General features: G+C 36.2%; 1 protein-coding gene and 1 pseudogene across 1 annotated transcript; both read left to right on the top strand.

Moving 5' to 3' along the window:
* Positions 1-1,309: 1,309 nt before the first annotated feature.
* On the top strand, positions 1,310-12,088 carry LOC125833997 (sterol 3-beta-glucosyltransferase UGT80B1). The gene is made up of 14 exons (XM_049513171.1): positions 1,310-1,823; positions 3,643-3,791; positions 4,736-4,972; positions 5,844-5,955; positions 6,929-7,099; positions 8,316-8,379; positions 9,209-9,266; positions 9,358-9,535; positions 9,849-9,979; positions 10,406-10,508; positions 11,140-11,216; positions 11,445-11,492; positions 11,614-11,763; positions 11,871-12,088. The coding sequence occupies exons 1-14, from the start codon at positions 1,562-1,564 to the stop codon at positions 12,072-12,074; spliced, it is 1,944 nt and encodes a 647-aa protein (XP_049369128.1). The 5' UTR covers positions 1,310-1,561; the 3' UTR covers positions 12,075-12,088.
* LOC125834181 (U2 spliceosomal RNA) lies at positions 8,661-8,905 on the top strand (annotated as a pseudogene).
* Positions 12,089-14,216: the final 2,128 nt, after the last annotated feature.

Below are 14,216 nucleotides of genomic sequence, written 5' to 3'. Positions count from 1 at the left end.
AAGTCCAAGGGAAAACCTACTTATCCAGATGCAATTGATCCTTTCTTGTAAAGTACACACTCGTCCGTACATTCCTTATAACCATTCCCCATTCATGTGGGGGATTGTTGGGTATATAGCAAGAGTTAATGGGAAATAGAGGGAAGATGAAAAGAGATGAACTTGAAAAGTCAAGTTGGGAGCTTGAAAAGTCCTCTTATGCTTTAGTAAAAAAACATTTGTCCCTCATGGGTGGTGGAAAGAAAAATAGAAGAGTTTAAATAGAGAAACACTTCTATTAATTGTTAAATTGGAAAGAGGGAGAAGGAGTGGGAGTTCAAGCTCGTGGGTTGAGTTGCATGTGAGTAGTAACGAGATACTAATAAACTTAGAATGTCATTTATATGACTTATTTTTCTGCTTCGATACCAATACTTTCCTCACTTTTAAGTAACTTACTGCCTCTATTCCATATTAATTGAATTTGTGGGCAATGCACTCTTATTTTTAAAAAATAATTCAAAAACATAATTTAAATCATATTTTTCATTATTGTCGCAAGTTTAATTTCATTTTTGCATAGGATAGATATGAAATTTTTTGAAACATCCATCTTCTAACTATAAACAATTCTATAATTTTGAACAATGAAAGAATGCTAAAAAATCCAGTTAATATGAAACGGAGAAAGTATTTTGTAAGAAATATTTTGCAAAGAATACATCCTTTTTAAGTCTTGGATTGAACAGTAAAGAAGAGAAAAATTAGGACTTTTTTCAAGAATAGTTTGTGTGATGAACATTCTTAATGAACCCAACAAAGGAGTGAAGCTTCTTTTTATCAACAACCACACACCATCTTTGTTTTTTTTTAGCTTCCAAAAAAACCAATAATTGATGATAATAAGCTCAAACTTGGAAAGACTCTTTTCAATATATAAGACGAAAGAAGTAAAGTTGCTTTCTTGGTAGTTGAGTATTCAGTTTCATTAATTATTGAATCGCCAAAAGAATTAAGCCTTTTTGGTATCTTCTGTTTTGTGGGGTTTCAACTTCTTAACTTATTTGTTGTTTGTAGTGTTCTCTATTGATAATAAATAGAATTAGGGTGTGTATTGTGTCAGTTTCCTGTAGATGTTGTTATCATTACTACTCTTTTTGAACTTTGTGCTGATTTTAAACAATGCGTGCCGTTGACTGTTTGGTTGTGTTTCTTTTTTTCTAGTAATTGGTTGTTGCAGAGGGTAGATTAGCTTTTCACATTGCTTGTGGTGTAGTTTGGAAAGTTTTAGCTTTAAATCAAGATTTGGTTTTTCATTGTGGGGTTGCTGAATGAAAGTGTTCTGCATTTTGGGGTTGCTGAAATTTTCCCATTTCTGAGCAGATTTTGATGCACAGGATTGTTTATGAATTCTGGAGTTGCTGAATTTTGCAAGTTGTCAGCAGATTTTTATGTTTGTTGCTGAATCTGGAGTTAAGTTGAATTTGAGTTCTCTTAACAGTTGTTTGCGAAGCTTGAAATTTTAGAACACTAGGTGTGTCAGTTTGGTGAATTTAAGTGGTTTTGGAGTTCATCAGATGAAATGGATAGTAATGGGCTTAATGGCAATCAGAGCACAAGGGATTCAGAAGTACCGAACAATGCTGATGAACGGCGTGATGCTACTTTTTCCGATGAATTAGATGACTGGAGAACAAGTTCTTCATCACTTAAGGACATTAGGTCTTCAGATGAGCATGCTGATGAGTGTTTGACTCCAGAAATGAAATATGAGAGAACACATCCACTACTACATCCTGATTCAAATAATCGGAGTTCTAGTCCTCCACCTCAAGCTCGGAGAGGTTAGTGCTTTTCATCTTCCTAAGCTTTTCTCTGTTGATAAATTAATGAATTTGAGAAAACCTGCTACAGATTCTTCCTTGTGCATTTAGTTTAGTCTTCTCTTAAACCAATAAATTTAGAATAGGAGTCATGATCTTGGCAAAATGTTATATTGACAAGGATGTAAATGATTGTTAGAGGGGAAACGAATGAGCGAGTGCCAAGTGACTGGGATAGTAGGACTTCAGAATGATCCTGTGTTCTTTTTTTTTAAAAAAAAAAAACTTTTTTGGTTTTTGTTTCATAATGCTGTTCACTGGGGTGTAATTTGTCTTTGTGGGACGAGTATACTAATAAGTATAATTCTTCTTTGATTGATAGTAAAACTATTTCTTGTGTTGTATCTTTATTCTGTTTGATAAAAAGTGAATCATGTTTGTGTATTTATTCTATTTTGGATGACAAAATGGTCTAGGAAACTATCTTATTTACGATGTTAAGCATCATTGTTGTCCTCTGGCTAACAGTTTGATGAATGGAACTATTATTTTCTGTCCCACCAAACGGGCTGGTTCCTTTCCTTTATTATGCTCTCTCATTACTTGTTGTCATCTATGAAATCAACCTAGAAGGAGTTCAAATAGTCCTATCTAGATCGACATGTAAGCTTAGTTGTGAATCTCAGACTATTAAGGCTTGTCCTATATTACTCAGCAAGTATTATAGAAAAGATGAGAGTAACTTTTCCTGTCATAGACCTAAATAAATAAATAAAAGTGTTCTGGCTCTAAGTTTAAGTATAGAACTGTGCCTCATCTTACAACTCTATTCTAAAAGGAGGGTTCATTGACATTTTTCATCTCAAGGTCGAAATTATGCCCTTTGTCATCCTTATCTGTCTCTGGAATTCCTTGAGCTAATTCATCTCTGTACAGCTATCTGTAGAAAGTCTTGCTTCCTTATAATCTACCATCTGCTTGTTGATTGTGGTTCAAGTTACTTTAAGGGTCACATATTCTATGAAGAGACTGAACTTTTTTTGGGGCTGCAGTGTCTTGCTCGAGTTTCATGAGGTAAATTATATTCACCTGCTTCTTTTGGTCCAAATGTCAAGAATTCTTTCCAGTGCTCTATATTTCCAAGTTTCACCACTACCCCTACAAAGGAGAATCAATACATCAACGAAATTAATGACAAACAAAACTAACATTGTTTGTGGAGGACAGGGGATAACGATGTCAAACCAAGTTACTAAAAGATGGAACCATGATTTAACACCAAACATGAAAAATATCAAATATCCAAAAGTCTCCAGAGTACTTACTTTAACAGCTCCGTCTCCATACAAGAGAGAAAAATGCTTGTGCTCACGATTTCTTCTGTGCTTCCCTCAAAGCTAAGGTACATTATAGACTTCCTCCTATGTCACTTCTCACATCATCTCCACTTTCCTCCCTCCAAAGCAAAAGCTATCTCCTGTATCACATTTAGGAAATTCTGCCAGTATGCTGTATTGCTGACAATGATTTCATGTCTAGAGTGGCAAAATACTCATGAATTAAACTTGGGAACCTCTTAGCGTTGTCTTTCTGAAAATTTAGTAGTAAGAAAATATTGATTTGGTCTTCTATAAGCAATTGAAGGAAATCGTTGCTGCATATGATTCTTTGTTTTTTCTTTTCTTTTCTTTTCTCTTCTCTTTTCCGTACTTGCTTCAGAAGGGCTTAGACATTTATCTCTATGTTGATGGGATAAAGCTGACCGTTGTGGTTTACTGGATTAGATGTATTTCTTTCTCATACAAGACTTTTGCATTTTATTTTTTTGTTTAACTTGTAGGTTTGGAGCACTGCATTACTGCACCTGTGACTATTGGAGGAGGTCTTTTCCCTGAAGGCCAGGATATGGCATTTTCAAGATCTTTGACTGAGAGGAGGGTTAGTCCAAGACATAATCTATTATTGGATAGACTTTCTGAACGTGGAAAGGTAAATTTTGGACAAGTTATTGATGTCTCCAGCTTTGAGGTGCCTATTATCTGACAACCAATTGTGTATTGCTTTTCTGTGAGATTCTATAATAGTCAACATGGCGTAAGAGCTGAATAGAATTACTAGTCTTGATTATGATATGCATGTAAATGTGTCAAAAGTTGTTGCAACTTGTTAGAGTTTAATCTTTTGTCCTTGACACTAGTTTTGGCTTGAATTTGTTTTATTTGATTGTAAACTTGAAGCATGGAAAGATCCTTTAATGTTGGAGAGTGATAAGGAGTAGAAAAGCTGATATGGGAAGTGATAAGTGTATGAATAACGAGACTGCTTGTTATCTGAATAAATATGATTTACCTAAACCAATAAAACTTAAAAGAATCCTAGAATGCTGAGCATTACGTTTACAAATGATGCTTAGACCATGTGAAGCTGGCAATTGTATTGACCAAGTACTTATTTAAACTTACTGATACAAAATTTACTTTGACCATTTGGTTTTTGAGCTAGTTTCTTACTTTTAACTGATGGAGTTGATATGTATGTTGTAGGGTTCTGCTGAGTCAAGTTGCTATTTAATAAGTGGCTGAAAGAAAACCACCCTCTTTAATAAAGTCAATTTTTTCTGCACATAATCACATGTATCCGTCCTGAATCACCGCTTCATACATTAGGTTGTCCATGTCTGTATATGTACAAGTAGCAGCTAATTAAACAGGCTAAGAATTCTTACTATCTGCCTATGTAAGTATGGACTATGGAGACCCAGGACTGCCCCTCTGCAGCGTCTGAAAGAACCACCACGAATTACTTACATGTGTTTTTTTACTTAATGCATCTGGAAAATGATATACCTTTTCATTTTCTTGCCGTTAAGTTGCTGACTCCTTGTTATTCACTTACCATTTCCTCATATTTCCTTCTGTTCTTAATGTCACCAGCAAAAGCTCAAGCTGATGAAGATTCAAGGGGATGGAACAGTAGAGGTCGACCTTACTAAGAGTACGCCTGAAACTTCTGAATTGTTGGAGCTGCGATCTGTTGAAGAACCCACTCTTACTGTAGACAGGATTATCACAGATTTTAATAAGTCAGTTCCAAAGTTGAAAATCGTTGTGCTTATTGTTGGAACCAGGGGAGATGTTCAACCATTTTTGGCAATGGCCAAGAGACTTCAGGCATGTTGGGAGTTCTAAATCACCATGTTTATAGCTGTACTGGTCATATATGTTCTGTATCGTTTTCTTCTTAACCATCTGTGCTTGCCTTTATGATTATATCATTGCATTCTATGTTTTTCAAGCATCCTTTACAGAATAACCCAAATTTCGGCTTTGAATGACACTTTGTTGGAGAGGTCTGTTAGATGGACTTCTAAGTTCTATTTTACTAGACTTAGTTTCTCCACTTTTCAAGTCTTCTTAGTCACCAACTTTCAAAATTGATTGTTGAGTTGCTGTAAAAAGATTAGATTGTGCCCCTTGGACCTGGGTAAACCGATTGAGATTTCATTTGAGAATATGTTGACAGAGAGAATTTTTAGAGGTGAAATTGGACCTATATGGTTGAAGCAAGTATTAAAAACAAAGGTCACTTGGACCTTGCAATTACTTTGCGCAAGGAAAATTTTGTCTGCTTGAGAGCTGATGTCTTTTGTTGCTTGACTGGTAAAACATTCTAAATATGCTCTTTCCAGTGTGGGTACCATTGGATTAATTTCTTTTCCTGTCTCAGGTTGGTTTAGCTTTATTTCTTGCTGTTTGCCTCTTCTGGTGCACAATTATTTATTTGCTTATTATTTAATATTCTCATCATTTTTGTGGCCAATATTGGACTTTCATGTGAAATAATTGATTATATTTCGTCTATAGATTTTGTGTTTCCATATTTCTTGTAGTAGTTTATGTATGTTTTTTTATCTTCCACTCACTGTCTAGAGAATTTTGTTGATGTTTGTGCACCTTAATATCTTTGTATTTTGGTTGAGAAATTGTTCATTTGTAGAGTAAATCGTTTGTTCCTTTTCTAATCAGTTTTATGCATTGACAGGCGTTTGGTCATCATGTCAGGCTGGCAACTCATTCTAACTTCCGCGATTTTGTCAAATCAGGAGGCATAGACTTCTACCCATTGGGTGGTGATCCTCGGGTATTGACAGGATGTAAGAGGTCTTTGGCATGGTTATTTGTTTTTCTCGTTCTTGTTTTTGTCTATGTTATGTGTACTCTGCTATGGGTATGTGTTAGGCCTTTCTGCCTGGGTGGGGAAGTATCCGGTATGAGTAAACATAGTTTTCTGCAATTTTGGGCACACGCCCCTCCCCCCCTTCCTGCACGCCCAAGACTAGACGAAGCATGGATATCATAACATAGTGCCCTACATTAGGTAACACAACAATGGTGATGGGTGTGGCTCTAATTAGTGTTATCAAAAGCAGAAAGCGCAAACAATCTCTAAGATCTGTTGGGGATTTAAGTGCAACTATAGTGTGGGCTTTAATGAAAAAAGGAGCAAAGGGAGAAAAAAATACAAATCTGTGTAATAATTATAAGCATGAATGTATGACAAATATATGAAGAAAGAAATTGAAAAAATAATATGATAAAGTAAAATATCAATTTTTTAGTGCCGCCTCTTCTAAAGAGGCTCATTGGCAAGAAAAAGTATGTCGTATTGCCTTGACGAGGACACAAAATTGCACATTAAACAAGGCGAAACGCTTTTGAGCCTCGCGTCAGGGTGCCTTTGACAACGCTGGCACTAATACCAAGCTAAGAAGATGGGCTTAGGCCTAACTCAATCTCAAAAGTTGGTTCATGCGGTAAGGGTTGCCCAAATCACTAGGAGACTATAGCCACACTTTCAACCAATGATGAACACTAACATAATCCTATGAGCAATTGTGGTTATATCAAGCTTCTGTTTTTTTCCTTTTAGTTACTTAATGCACAGTTTGAAAATTTCTCTTAAAATTTTGGGAACTTTTCAACATACTTAACAGTCAAATTTGTACTGGAATCTAGTATGAAATAAGTGTCTCATTCACATACCTGTACAAGTAGTAATATGGAATTCCTGTTTGCTGATAAAATCACTTAATATGGACTAAGTTTGTATGTTCTGTGGAATTGCAGATATGGTTAGGAACAAAGGTCTCATTCCTTCGGGACCACGAGAGATATCTGTACAACGAAAGCAGCTAAAGGCTATAATTGAATCTCTTCTTCCGGCTTGCACTGAGCCAGATATTGAAACTGGTGAACCTTTCAGAGCACAAGCGATTATTGCAAATCCTCCTGCTTATGGTGAGTTCGGAAGGAATCTCTGTACTCACCACTCATTTCACCTTTTTGATATCTGGACATCTAATTCATGTTTTGTCCATGATTTATCACATGGAGTTGTAATATCATTGCTTGTTCTCCAAAAGATACATTTCTGTCTTCTCTTGTTTTTTCGGGAGTGGGGGTGGGGTGGGGGGTGGGTGGCGGGTGGTGGTGGTCATATTTTGCCATCATAGAGAACATATGTTTGATTAAATTAGAAAGATATATTGTGAGATACTATAAGTAGAGGAGCTACTATATTCTGAGATGGTCTGTTAGTCGCATTGTGGAATTTATCTTAGAAAGGATTAACATGAAGTCAACAAATATCAATTAAATGAACATATTAGTGTGTATGAAGTGAGGGATGGGTCACTGTAAGCTCCGGACACAAGAATCTCAAAGATAACCTTGAATCATACTCAGGTTAGAATCGTTTGAAATGTCTTTGGCCAAATAACTCTGTTTACTTACTACGAGTTTAATCTCATTTGACACTTCTAATGTGGAGACCAGAAGCTATCTAGATTTGACCTTGGGAGGAGTTCAGTCTGAAAAGTTACTCCTCCGCCTTAGCTGAGTTTGACTGTTCATATGTTACATATTTAATCTCACACTGTCTTCACAGTGCTCCTCTGCTTCTTTTCAATTAGAGTAGACCTATGTCGTTATTGGCCTTTACAGAAATCCACCTGATTGTATTTTCTGTATCAAATTCACGAGCTGTGTTAAATTGCTTCGAACAAGTAAAAGCCCTTCCAAACTAAAAAACTTATTTTGGGAGAAGTCATTAGCTGAATCTATGGAGGTGTGTATTCTGCACAGCTTTGGCAAGTTGCATATCGGTTTGGGTTTAGTAATTACAGCACAAGCAGATTCCATTTTTTGGAAATCATTGAAAACAAAGAGCTTAGATGGAAGAAGACTTAATCTTGAGCTTGTGCTCTGTAAATAAATGTCGAATAAAATAAACTGCTTTATATGGTTTTCCTCAATGGTCCCCAAAACAATATTCATTTTTATGCTTTCCTGGACTTTATAGACTCCTTGTATCATAGATAATTCTAGTCCATCATTGTACAGATATCAGCAACCTCTTGCTGCTATTTTGGTTAATAACATTTATCAGGATTAGTCAACAGGATGCGATTTAGTCCAAGTCAACTTATAAGTATTGTTTTATTTTTTTGGACAGGACATGCACACGTTGCTGAAGCTCTTGGGGTACCCCTCCATATCTTCTTCACAATGCCCTGGACGTAAGCTCTGATTGACACTTAACTTTATTATATTGGAAATTTCGTATTAACAATTGGACAAGTGGATGCACCTGCAATTGCTGTCTTTGTCAATATGTGACCTTGTAATGTCCATTCCTCTTATAAATCATTGATGAAACAAAATACCGCTATCTGATTTCTCTTTTTTTCTACAAAAGTTTCCTCTTTGAGAAAAGCCAATTTGTAATAGGTGGTTGTTCTTCTTTATGTGAATGCTTTTTAGATTTGATGTTGAATAGACCATTATAAGGTGGCGTTTGAGACCTTACTCGGCCTTGTGGTTAAGATCAAGTGTAGTTTCTGTTCTCACCAGCTTAATATCTGATACATGGACCACTGACCCACATGATATCAACCATATGGCGTTTTATTCAAAAAATTGAGAAACAGTTTTTGCAAAATTCTTCTAGTTACAAGAACCACACGAAAGAAAAGTATGAGTTTTGCTACTTTATTTTGATGGAGTTTTTGTTGAAACACAACTTTCGAAAAGACTCAAACTTTTCTTTGGTGGAGCTGCATCGAACACAATTTTTGCTGAAACTTGAAAAACTTTTTGCAGAAACTGCTATTCAATATTTCAAATCGAACACCTTAGTCTGTGACATACAAAGATTAGATGCAAGTGCTCAATTTCTGGAGTAGTTGGTTCTTCTGAATTAGGAAGTTTTATAGATCAATTGGAAGAACTATTATGCACATAGAATATAATGTGAGTCAGTTGCTGAGTTCAATGTCATTCTTCATTAAATTCTCCCATTTAATATTTTCAACAAGGTACCTTCTCACACACTTTGTTAATAGACAGGCCAACTTATGAATTTCCTCATCCGTTGGCTCGTGTACCTCAACCTGCTGCGTATTGGGTATGTTATCAGTTTCTTCTTTTGAAAAATATTTTTCCAGTAATGCTTCTGATTCCTGTTAAAACTCTATTTTGTCTTCTGCACATTTCAGCTTTCCTACATAGTCGTGGATTTACTGATCTGGTGGGGCATAAGAGGTTTGATCAACGAGTTTAGGAAAAAGAAGCTAAACCTTCCTCCTATCGCCTACTTCAGTACATACCACGGATCACTTTCTCACTTCCCAACTGGCTACATGTGGAGTCCACATGTTGTGCCAAAGCCTAAAGGTATATGTCAGCTCCTCAATGGTATTTGGATGCTTGTTTTCGTCATATTGGTCATTTCCACTTCTCTTGTTGAAGCAAAACTAATGACTTATAAATGTCAAAATGAACGGATCAGTTTCTTGTGGAGTATTTCTGTGCTAGTCTCTCTTTCTTCATTCCCATTAATCCCCTTCCCCGTCCCTGAATTCATGTAAAGATCTTTTCTTCTTTTTCTAGCTCTACTTCACCCATTGGCTTAGTAATAATGTGTGCTCATACCATCAGTCCACTTAATTTATCATAAAAAATATTGAAGCAATTTCATTTTTTGCAGATTGGGGCTCTTTGGTTGATATTGTTGGCTATTGTTTCTTAAACCTTGGGAGTAACTACCGACCTCCTGAAGAATTTATCAAGTGGATCCAAAATGGGCCTAAACCTGTATATATTGGGTTTGGGAGCATGGTAAGGTTTTCTAATATGAACTCCCAGAAGTCTTAGAAGTATTAGATGATCCTTTATCCCACTCAGCCACTCTTGCAAGATATATCCAGTCTGATGTCTTTTATAATTTTGAAGCAACTTATGACTAGGTTTATTACTGTAGGTGGAATTCTTAGTTTTCTACTGGCAGTCTAGTGACAGTATCCGTTTGTGAATGATTTAATTTGTACTTGATAAACGTGCAATAGTGGATGTAAACCAGCTTCTATCAATCTAACTGCATTTTCGTCTCACACAACTTAAATTGTTAAATAGATCTGTAAGGTGGCTGTGCTTCGTGTCAATTAAGATCTTAGCAATCTGATCAATTATTATCACTTTGGTCTCTTACTTCACTTTTGTTTTTGAAGATATCCAACTTGTTCATTCCTTTTCTTCTTTTTTTAGCCTCTTGAAGATACCATTAAAACTACAAATATAATTTTGGAGGCACTAAGGAATACTGGGCAGAGGGGAATTCTTGACCGCGGTTGGGGAGATCTTGGTACTTGTAAGTTCTCTCATCCTTTGCTTTTTTTTGTTCATCTTATTACATTCTGCATGTTTCTGACTGACCATAAAATTGATCATATGTAGGTTGCAAAATAAAGCTAAATTTTTTGAAGTAAGAAAAAGATATAGGCACCAACTCTCCTAATTTATTGCATATAGCATATTGAAGCTCTAGTGTTCTACTGTGCGTTCACTGGAAGGGTTAGGACCTGGATGAACCTCAAAAACACCATAAGAAGAACCTTGGAGGGGATGGTCTATTAAATAAAATTCTCTATTAAGTTATTTAACTGGCATAATAAGTCTCCCCCTTTGGCGTTCCCCTAACCCCGAACATACAACCGAAAAACCAGTTCCAAGGCCAATTACTTGCTTGAGAAAATATGAAGCCTATGATGGTGGTATGGAGTTGGGGTCACAACAACACAAACATTAAGTGGATAGATCAAGAGAACAGTTTATTTGTCATTATATTACTGGATGGACACCACATACACAAGTGCAATTCTGTAGTATTGGTAAATAATGTGGATATTTCCGTTCATTTGTGATTGGATTGCATGCGAGAATATTCTAACACCAAGAAACATCTTTTCTTGTTTTTTTTTTCTCCTCTTATTCTGTTCCAGGTCAAGATATTCCTGAAGATGTTTTTCTTGTTGCGGAGTACCCTCATGATTGGCTTTTTCCTCAATGCGCAGCTGTTGTGAGTATCATTGCTTTACAATTTACTCATGTTATATATTTTTTGAATGCTTTTCTGGATAGCAGACTGGGAGATGGGATTGGTTCTGATAAACTGATGGTCAATGGTTGGTTATTAGGGATTTTACAAACTCTAGTATAACTGACCTTCTAAACTCCAGTCTTCTCGATATCTGGAAATTGAAAAATATTATTTTCTGATGTGCTCGTGGGAAATACCTGCTTGCAGGTTCATCACGGTGGAGCTGGAACCACAGCCATGGGACTACGTGCTGGGGTAATGTTATTTCTCAATCTCATATCAGTAGTATTATTCTAAATGTGAGGTCAATCAGATTTTGCCCTTTGAGTTATATAGAAAGCTCAGATGGTCTTATGCAATGTATGTTTTAATCCAGTGTCCAACAACTATAATACCATTCTTTGGTGATCAATTCTTCTGGGGCGATAGAATTCATCAAAAGGGACTGGGACCTGCTCCAATTCCTATTGACCAGCTTAGTGTACAAGGACTCTCTGATGCTATAACATTTATGCTCCAGCCTGATGTAAGTGTCTATATATGCATGCATCTCCCTACCTAATGACATCTGTCACTGCAGAACACAAACGTGTTTTGGAAATGCTTGTGCTGATGGAAAATTAACTTATACAGGTGAAATCGCGAGTAATGGAACTAGCTGTATTATTAGAGAACGAAGATGGTGTTGCAGGTGCAGTTGATGCTTTCCACCGGCATTTGCCTTCAGAAATGCCATTGCCAACCCCGTCTTATCATGAGGATATCGATGGTCCAAATCCGTTACAGTGGCTTTTCACAAGGATTGGAAGAATCTGTTGCCTGCCTTGTGGTTCTTAGCTCAGATACTGCATTCATAGTTGTTTCATGTTTTATTTATTAATTGGTTCATCATATCATTCTTTTTTGGCGAAATGGTCTGGTGGACCCTTGTACTTGTATCAGTTTGTATTCTGAACCCTTCTACTTACACCTTTGTCATCTGGACCCTTAAACTCAATAAAACACAATTTAACAAATCCCTCTGACCATTGACCAAGCTTATGTGTCTTTAAGATGGTTGAGTTGGCGAAAGTGTGTGACTTCACGCATCTTAAGACGAGTGAACAACTTTTTTAAGTTAAAAAAATATTAAAATTATAAAAGAAATATTTTTTTAAAAAAACAATTAATTAAAAAGTTATTTCTTCTTCCAAGCTTAATTGCTTATCTTCATCCCCGTTTGAGCAGTAACCTCAAAGGAGCAACAACTATGGCGAGAATAAAGGTTCATGAGTTGAGGAACAAGTCGAAGACAGACCTTTTGGCTCAGTTGAAGGATCTGAAGGCGGAGCTTGCTCTTCTACATGTTGCAAAGGTCACCAGTGGTGCTCCTAACAAGCTATCCAAAATCAATGTGGTAAGGTTGTCAATTGCACAGGTTTTGATTGTCATCTCACAAAAGCAAAAGTCAGCTCTTAGAAGAAATTTACAAGAACAAGAAGTACTTGCCTTTTACAAAAAGTTTGGCCAGATCTGGTTGTGCGGTGGCCAGATCTAATTGTGCGGTGGCTTAGGTTGTTGTTACTATGGAGGTTGGAGGAGGAAAGAAAAATAGTGATGGTATGCGACAGAGATGAAGACGGGTGAGGGAGAAAGTTGCACAAGTGAGATTCTTGATGAAATCTTGAGAGTCTCCATTGATGTTGGAGTTTTTGGGGGTAAAAATTTGCAGAGGCAAGAGATTTGCTTCAGTCCATGTATGGAGGTGTAACGAGCAGGTTTGTCCATTTATCCACAATTCTTGAATTCTTGGTGTTTAACCGCAACAAAGGCCGTATTTTTGCTTTTACTCTTACATGTAAGCTCAAAACAGTAAAAGGGAATAAACCCAGCGAGGAAAAGAGACCAATTTCAGTTCCAGGTTCTGATGGTGTGGCGCCACCAGTTGTTGAATTGGAAGAAGGGTCTGTAGGAAATGGTGGAAGGAAGGTGGAGGAGACGAAGAATGGTGTTGTTGGTTTTGAGATTGTGAAGAAATTGCCTAGAAAGTTTTGGGGATTTTGTCCAATTTGCCTTTGGCTATTGCTGAGATGTTTGTTACTGCTGCCTTAATGGCCTCAGGAACTTTCATTGACCAAGGCGAGGCTCCAGATTACTACTTAAGGGAGAAAGTATATGTCAATTATATAAAGGAGAGTGAGCTACACACATGGTTGGAGGGCCATAAAAGTCTCATTTTATTTGAGTTTAAGGGTCCAGATGACAAAGGTGTAAGTAGAAGGGTTCACCAGACCATTTTGCCTTCTTTTTTCTTGGCTTGTAAAATAATAAAGCAAGTTACATGGCAAAACTTTATAGACATATTTATTACTAGTTTTTTCATAGTGATTCTTGTAATAACATCATGCTCTTGTTCATTTTAGTGTACAATGGAGGGATAGAGTCACAAAGGTGGTTATTTTGACTTAAACTTTGTACTTACGTTATTATCCGTACTTCTATCTAAATACTTATTTTAAGAATCACTTTCCATCCATCACTTGTTACTCTCCTTAATTACATAAAATCACATAGAAATTAATAAATATGTTCATTAGTAAACAAATAAAGTTCAAGTAAAAAATGCGTGAATTTTAGGTGAAATGGTTGAAGTATAGACAAAACTAACTGAATTCAGTCATATATGATTGTGGTTCAGGCAAAAGAACTTTACTCAATATGTACTTTGATGTCAGATAAAAATGAATGAACTTCAACCATATGAAAGTTCAAAAAAAAATTGAAACAATTTGGAAGTAGGTAGATTTGAATTTTTTTTATTACTACGAACACTATATTCATTGAAGCATACAGTACTATACAATACAATACATTATAAAACAATACGTAACAAACCATCCAAACAGATCATTAGAGTTTAGAGACATCTTTTTTCTCTTTTCTATTTTTTCGATTATTCAGCAAAATACTAAGATATTTTATCCTCATCATTTATTTACT

Source organism: Solanum verrucosum, unplaced genomic scaffold, assembly GCF_900185275.1.
Source record: "Solanum verrucosum unplaced genomic scaffold, falcon-dt-bn FXZP01000108.1, whole genome shotgun sequence".
NCBI lineage: Eukaryota > Viridiplantae > Streptophyta > Magnoliopsida > Solanales > Solanaceae > Solanum > Solanum verrucosum.
This window is presented reverse-complemented; position numbering and strand designations above follow the sequence as displayed.

Coding starts and splice junctions, on each gene's coding strand:
- LOC125833997 (XM_049513171.1), top strand. CDS start 1,562: ATGGATAGTAATGGGCTTAATGGCAATCAGAGCACAAGGGATTCAGAA. Junction 1,824..3,642: donor TCCACCTCAAGCTCGGAGAG/GTTAGTGCTTTT, acceptor TTTAACTTGTAG/GTTTGGAGCACTGCATTACT. Junction 11,764..11,870: donor CATTTATGCTCCAGCCTGAT/GTAAGTGTCTAT, acceptor TAACTTATACAG/GTGAAATCGCGAGTAATGGA.